This window comes from Bidens hawaiensis, unplaced genomic scaffold (genome assembly GCF_021521415.1).
Source record: "Bidens hawaiensis isolate Kalapana, Puna unplaced genomic scaffold, B.hawaiensis_p1.1 tig00039073_1, whole genome shotgun sequence".
NCBI lineage: Eukaryota > Viridiplantae > Streptophyta > Magnoliopsida > Asterales > Asteraceae > Bidens > Bidens hawaiensis.
In genome coordinates, this window is record NW_027496873.1 from 20,935 (window position 1) to 29,569 (window position 8,635).

The window sequence follows — 8,635 nt, forward strand, 5'->3', positions numbered from 1 at the left end:
ATGTCAACCTCACCAATGTGATACTCAGATCAACAAGGACAGGTAGGTCATTGACCTTAGACCTTGTCTGGAATACTTGGGCTGCTGTTGGGCTGGGCTGGACTTCTTGGGCTCTGTTTGGGCTCAGTTCGACCTAGTCCCTTCAACCGTTAATACGTTAATTTATATTGTAACTATATCAAGAAATAAATATGTTGTACACGAGTATTATTATGTGATTATGGAACTTACAATTTGTCTTATACGTGTCCTAATATATATTAGATCATGCAATTAGAATAATCACTTTAATCAACAATTTCTAGATGTATCATAGAGAAAAATAATATGTAACCAGACATACTCATTTTAAATAATAAAAATGACTAGGTTCAATATATTAAAAAAAACAACTATACAAGTTCAAGTCTTTGGAGTTTGGGGTTTCCTAGAACTTATCTATTTTAATTCAGCCAAAGGTTGACCACGTAAATCTAGTCAAAGTACTCATCCTCCACGACATCCACCTAGTATTAGGATATAACCCACGAGTTTATTTAATTATATACTTTTGTTAAGCTGTATATACTATTCTTGACTTTTATTTTGTACAAACATATTCAATTATAACGAAACAAACGTGGCTAGGATTGACAAGAAAATTCAAACTCAGTGAGAATACCTTAACATATAGAATGAATATAGGGTCCAGTAATCGGATTATGGATGATATATGGTTACTTTTGAATTTTTTCGAAGGCATGGGACACGTATTGGATTTGATAATATACTCGTATGTATGATCTATTGATCCAATTATATACCCGGCGTGATTTTCTTTTATCGTTTTGTAATTAAATTTGTTTTAGGTATATACGATATATAATTACCCAATTTTATTCCTAGATTCTGGCAATCCGATTTATTTTTAAATGTATATGCAATACCAGAAACTCGCGAGGTGTGTCCAATACCTGATGAGTTACTACACGATAGATAAAGAACGGTTTCTGGACCGACCATAAGACACATTTTTATAATCCATTATGAGTTTCGAATTATCAAAACCCATTTCGAACCTAATTCATTACCATCCTCAAACGTTACAACTAATATCCTACCTGTAGAGTAGGCTTAGAAAGAATTAGACAAATACAAATCATATTTCTATTCCATAAGACAAAGAGGCTAAACCTTAAATAAATATTTATTGTAACAAAATTTGGAAAGCTATTAAACAATAATATAATTAAGCTTGTTATTATTTTATTTAAAATTGTAAGTCTATCTCACTTAATAGAGTTTCTTGTCTCTTAGGCTATGTGTAGTGGATGAGCTACAAAATGGAGCGTTTTGCGTCATGTGACGCCCAGTCAGCAAATTGTATTTTTTGTTTTTGGATGTAATGATGTTATGGCCCAATATGTATATACATATATATATATATATAAAACACACACATAAACAAAAATAATAATAATAAAATTAAAAGGGAAGCCGACGATAAATAGTTTGTGCCGCCCCCACCCTTATCGCCCCACATTTCGGCGCGGGGGGGGGGGGGTGTGCTCGCCCACTTTCACCCATTCTCGCCCCAAATCATCATCCACTACGGATGATCTTAGTAAAAGATCATGAGTTCTAATATAAGCAAGAGATGTGTTTATTGAAGTACGTAACTTTGCCATTAAAAAGACATTTTATTTAAGTTGTTACGAAAACAATTGTAGATGCATTTCTATTGATGCAACATTTGATATATGACTAAAGCGACTTAAGGTTGATAGGATATTTTTATTTTCATTTGTAAAAGTACAAACATTTTAATAATTTACTTGTAGAGTAAGTCTAGGAAAAATTAATCAATAACAATCTTATTTGTATTCTATAAAAGAGACTACGGGTGATAGGGTACTCATTTCAATTTTTTGAACTACCTTTAGACATGACTAATCTGCATTCCAACTAAGTTTTACCCTAAGCTAATCAGGACTAGCCTAAGAGGTGACACCACTCCTATCAATTATTACAAAATTGAAAATGAGTGTTAATTGGGAATAAAACCTAATTTACAAAGGCTATATATATAAAATTTTCAGTTTTGGGTTATGTCACTCACGCACGCTACCCGTCAAAGGAAATTGGGGGGGGGGGGGGGGGGACTGTTGCCGTGATACACTGACTACCCTTGGCATGGCATGTTAACCGCTACCACCCTAAATCTTAAATACATATTGGGTATGTTTTGCAGGAAGCTTTTAGGAGCTTCAAACTTTTAAGAAAAAAACTCATACTCAATTAAAAGCTTTGTTTGGTTCAAAGAGCTTGAAACTTTTTTGGTCAAGAGAAAAAGCTTAAAGCTTTTACTAGTAGCGTTTAGAAAGAGATACAAGCTTTTTAGTATTTTAATTTACTTAAATAACCTTTCAAAATAAATATATTTACTATTATTGTTTTTAGTTATGCTCATTTTAGTAATTTTATACATTTTATTAAAATCTCGAGCTACTCAAACCAAACATCTAAGGTGTTGTTTGTTGTTTCATATGTAAAATGTTTGCAGTCTGTGTACCACATATGCAGACATCTGAAGCAGAAGAGGTGGACCAAACCTCTGCAGTCTGCAAGAAGAAGACTGTTTGTTTTTTTAACGTCTAGAGACTGCTAAAGTAAACTGAAAGTTTTTAAATGAGCTGAAATTTAATTAAAAAAGTCTTTCAAGGCACAAATCAAACCTAAACATAAACAATTTTACAAGACACAAATCAAACATAAACATTCATAACACATCCACAAAATTTACTCATGACATGCTATCAAAAGCAATAAAACACATAAATGTGAAGTTTTTATGTGTTCTAATTATTGAATTAGTGATAGCATGATAACACCCTATAAATCCTTTTGTAACACACACAATCTTAAAAAACTATATATTAATTTAAAAAGATGCGGAAGCGTAATTCTTATTATTTATTATTTTTTTATTACTTGTTTATAAAACAACATCAACGAATAGTTTTATCGAAATAATATTTACAAGACATAGACATTTAGTTATAACAAAGTAAATTTCTCGACCTTTATAACCATTTACAAATATTAGCCATTTCTTCGTGATGCGTGTTCGTGATTCGCCTCGAGTGCTTGATCGACATCCTTTGGTCTCAAAAGAAAGTTTTACCTAACATATTACAACACAACAAGTTAGTTTTAATAGTGTATAAGGCCATAATATGAACACTACATACAAGCTCTAACATAAAACAAGAAAAATCAAAAACTTTTACATAGCTCGTTATAAGGCAAAGACATTCCAGTGGCGTTTGTACAAAATTAAGTATTAGGATACATCATGTGCAACCTTTGAAATCCAATATTAGTACTCTTATCAAAAACAATTGCACACATTTGACCCGTTTGTACAAAACTAATATAAGGTCATATTTGAATAATTATAATACTCGAACACACTTGATTAGGTACCGAAAACCATTATAATCCAGTATCCTAAAATTAACCCAAAGGTATAGAAACGTTTGACATTAATAAATATTTTATAAAACTTTATTTATGTGAAGCTATATTCTGCGCAGATGCTGTAATCGACTGATTTGACCCACCTAATGATCATATTTTTCTTTGTTCTAAACTTCTTGAGAAACAAGACTCAATAATATTTCCTACCTAGAAAGAATCACCTTAATCGGACATTCGGTTAATTTTATACAATATTTCAAAGACAAACAAAATTCTGGACAACAACTTAAAAAACTCAGCTTCGTTATCTTAATTTAACATGATCAAAACATTGTTTCACATTCGATGACCACAACTATTACTTGAACGACTTTTTCTAATCATGTTAGCCGCGATTGAAAGTCAATTGTAATCTAGCAACAAAATATTAATCAATCACTCAACCCCTTTGTAAACTAGCATTATTGATTAATACCTTTTCTATTTCCAAATAGTTCATAATTCGTTTAAGCATTTCATCAAACACTTGGGGTGCATATAAAATCTTAACAATTAAAATTAACTAGTTGTATAATCATAAAAGCCTACCCTTACATATTAAATTTCACCAAATAGATGTCCTTATATCTTAGTTCACCTAATGCATGATTAAATTAAAATGACTTACGGATTATAACGTCATGATACCCCAAACCCATTTATATCCAAAAAAACCCCAATTTATGTAACATGAGAAGTTCATCCAAAAGCCAAATTAACATGTATGTCCCTAGTTATATATCAAGAAAGTGTATTTCACCTAGAATTTTCGATTAAAGAGAGGTGATTCTTAACAAATCAAACAAAACTTAAAAATCATCAACAACATTAATCCAAAGATAGAAATAACAATTGTTATAATGTAAAGAAATTGAACCTTGTTAGATAATGGACAAGAAAAGGGGCCGGAGGAAGAGCTGCCGCTGTGTAGGAAGGACGGCGCCAGGTGGGGCTGGAGTGCAGCGGTGGAGGTGGGGTTGGAGAGTACGGCGGGCGGATGTGGGGCTGGAGGGCGGCAACGGAGGTGCGAGTGGAGGGCGGTGCCGGAGGTGGGGGAAGGGGTGATGAGAAGAGGGTTGGAGATATGGAGGCTAGGGTTCGTGGTTCTGATGTTATTGTAAATAGTTGAAAGAGTTTAGAAGATGTGAGAAGTGAATGGTCCATGTCTGCGCCAAGAAGAGAGCGCACAGGCTTTTTTTAATGAATTGTCTACCGGAAACAAACAGTATGCAAGCCTCAATGTCTGCGCGTTGTCGGCGCAGACAAAAGAGGCCAGGTCTTTTGGGAAATAACAAACACCCCTTAAATATATCAATAAAAGCTACAGCTACCAGCAGTTTCCAGCTTCAAGCCACCAGCTAACAGCTTCGAGCTAGTGTTACTAAACATATCCATTATTTTATTTTAAACTAAATAACTATTGAATAAGAATTAAAGTATTTTTATTTATTCAACTATGTTGCTAAAATTCATTCATTAATTTATGAAAAAAACTAAAACATAGGATAATCCTAGATTCTTAGGTAAAATATTCACTTTTAAATGGATAATGTTAGGATAGAGAACTTAAAAAAAAAAGACTTTTCAAAAACTTTAAACTTGACGGATAAGCAACAAACTATATTTCCAAACTTTCGTGTACGTGCCGACAACCAGTCCAATCCAATTAGGCCACGTACGTTGACTTACATAATTTAAGACGAAAGCATGACTAAAAATCCAACACAGAGTCCACGTCATCCTTGTACCAAACTTCAAACATCATCCAAATAATAAAAAACACAATAATTAGAAACACCGCGTATACATAGTATGCACAAAAGGCGTAACCACTTGATTCTCTTCTAAATTATAAAAGTCAAATCCATGTTTTATAGAAGTCAAATAAAAAATATTAAAATATTAAATCTAGGTTTGCATTTCGACATGAAAACCTGTATTTCTTGCTACATGGGACGACACTGCTTCGAGCCCATGTAACATCTTGATAACATCTACCGTGTCATCAAGATAATATTTTGCCATACTCGGCTTCTGACCTACTGTGCAAGCAAATACTTCAGCAATCCGGCTTCCTATTGAGCTCGAGATCTTCTCAAACATGTCTTCATCTGACTGGTCATCACCAATGCACAACACGAAATCCGGCTGTCTTCCGCTACTTTGCATAGTTGTGACGAGTCGGTTCACCACAACCCCCTTACTCACTCCCTATAATAGGCATATTATTAGAATAGTTCATGTAATATAATTTATGAATTCTTAGGCATGAAAACAACCCTGAATAATAACCAAATGAGTCCAAATTTATGTTTGCTAGCTTATGCACGATCACAACTTTTAAACATATGTTTGTTATAAATTTAAGTTTGTTTACCTGGGGGTTAACTTCTACTATCTGTTGACCGCGTTTGACTACCACGGGTTCGTTAGCGAGCACGCTCTTGAGATGATCAAGCAACTCTTTAGCCTGCCAAGTTCCAAAGTCCGGATCGGCTTCTTGATGATGCCATACCAATGCACTTTCTTTTGGCTCGATAAAAGAACCATCGGTCGCCTCAGTGTAATGTTCCATCACCGGCAATGCCATCTTCTTCCACCCCACATCTATCGACCCACACGATTCCCATTCCGACTCCCCATTCCACCTAAAATGATAATAACATCAACAACCATACTCAGTAAAAATATCATAAACAATATTAAATAGTTTACCTAGTGAAGCAACCGTGTTCCGCTGACAAACCTAGATTTTTACATGAATCAAACCATGGGCCTAACAAATCCTTCCCTCGACCACTCACGATAAAAACAACGTTTTTAGGGTCGTTCGACAAGTTGTTTAATATCGTAATAACTTCCTTACTAGGCGTTTTATCAATCAAACCGCGTTGCATCACGGTACCATCATAATCAAGCAAAATCAACCGATTATTCGTCTTATTATAAGACGACACGATATGTTCAACCGATAACTTCCTAAAATTGGGATCGAGAGCCACGACACGAAAATTTAAACCAAACCCGACACCCCAACACCGTTTATGAAAATGCTCCTTACACGCCCTCTCGAGATCTTGATCGAAACTTTTAGCCCAATACGCTACGTCGTGTGATCTAATGTACTTATAATGCTTTTCGTGTCTCATTTCTTTATCTTCATCAGGCATTGTGATCGCTGAACGCATAGCCTCAGTTACCGACTCTATATTCCACGGGTTAACCCTAATCGCCCCGCTTAGCGAGGGCGAACATCCGATGAATTCAGACACTATAATAACACTCTTTTTTGCTTTCGGGTTTTCTCCCGGTTCGTTTTGTAGCAACGCTTTATCCAAATCCCGGTTACTTTGTCGCGACATGGTGTACTTATATGGCACCAAATTCATTCCATCCCGAACCGCATTAACCACAACAAATTCAGCAATCGAATAATACGCAACCTTGTCTTGCGTCGAGACTGGCCCGGTGACAAACACAATCGGTTCGTACCCGTTTTGCGCAAACTTCCCATTAACCTCACGAGCCACGGTTTGCATCTCGGTTTCGACCTCTTGAACATCCTGGCCCAGGCTCCGGGCCGGGTTCAAAATCTGAACCAAAACAACCGAACCGCGTAAACCCGGGCAACATTCTAGAAGCTTCCCAAACGCTTGAAACTTCAAACTAACCCCTTTAAACATATCCATATCATCAACACCCAAAACCACCGTCTTCCCGTTGTACCGCAGTCGCAATTCCACGACTTTCGTCGCGGTTTCCAACGACGACTTCACGGACTCGATTTGACCCATATCGATCCCAACCGGTAAAATCTTAACACTAACCGTCCTACCATAATATTCTAACCCAATATACCCGCGTTTCGACTTATAATCCAACCCCAACATCCGACTACAACACGACAAAAAATGTCGCGCGTAATCAAACATATGAAACCCGACCAAATCACAATTCAACAACGCACGCAAAATCTTGTCCCGGACTGGTAACGTCCGATAAATCTCGGACGACGGAAATGGGCTATGCAAAAAAAACCCGACCCGGATCCGATGGTACCGCTTTCGCAAAAATGTGGGGACCACCATTAAATGATAATCATGGATCCAAACATAATCCTCATCCGGGTTAATAACCTCCATCACTTTATCCGCAAATATTTTATTAGCAGACACATACGCCTGCCACGCTACCCGGTCGAACCGAACCCCATGGGCCCGGGTCACGGGTAACATGTAATGAAACAATGGCCATAAATAATGCTTACAAAACCCATGATAAAACTTGTTGACCAAGTCAACGGTAAAAAAAGTGGGTACACACCGTAGCTTTTCAAATAAATTTACCGCCACTTCTTCTTGATCCGCCGGGTTAATATCCACGGGTAAAGACCCGATATAAACACACTCGGTTTCGGGTTTTAACCCGGATTTCAACTGTAACACTAGCGAATCCGGGTCGGGTTCAAACACCCATTTACCCGTTTCCGGGTTAAGACAGGCTTTCACGGGTAATTGATTCGCGACGATAATCCGACGCCCGTTCGGGTGTCGGGTTATGGCATTTTCGTCGAGTTCGGGGACGGTCATGATTTGGGGAATTCTCGGGCGATCGATTACGCAAGAGTAATCGTCGAGATTGAGGAGATTGAAGGATGATCTAGAGAGCATAATTGGGTTGTGGAATTGGGGGGTTTCATGAAATTGAAGGTGGTGATAGAGAGGATAAGAATGAAGAAGTGAATATGAAAGACCGACTTTATTTAGTTGGCTAAATCAATGTAAAGCTATAAATAGACATGATAATAATTATATTTTACTTTTGGTATATCAATACATTATTATTGTGTATTGTGTATTTAAATAATTGAAAACGTTTGTGTATAAAATATTTATTGAGACGATGAGGTAAAATGACATAGTGGTGGAACTTAATATTGTCAAGATTTGTGTATATCATATATTATATCATACAAAAGTATTAATTATATCATAATTATATCATGTTTAATAAGAATCAATTATAAATAGAAATGTATAACATAATTTTTTGAAATATATGGTGGAACTGAATATTTTCAAGATTTGTGTATATCATATATTTTATCATACAAAAGTACTAATTATATCATGTTTAA

General features: G+C 35.9%; 1 protein-coding gene across 1 annotated transcript; it reads right to left on the minus strand.

Moving 5' to 3' along the window:
• Positions 1-5,350: 5,350 nt before the first annotated feature.
• On the minus strand, positions 5,351-8,266 carry LOC143590939 (putative alpha,alpha-trehalose-phosphate synthase [UDP-forming] 11). Its single transcript, XM_077071275.1, has 3 exons — positions 6,214-8,266; positions 5,876-6,146; positions 5,351-5,709 (listed from the first exon to the last, which is right to left on the minus strand). The coding sequence occupies exons 1-3, from the start codon at positions 8,166-8,168 to the stop codon at positions 5,407-5,409; spliced, it is 2,529 nt and encodes an 842-aa protein (XP_076927390.1). The 5' UTR covers positions 8,169-8,266; the 3' UTR covers positions 5,351-5,406.
• Positions 8,267-8,635: the final 369 nt, after the last annotated feature.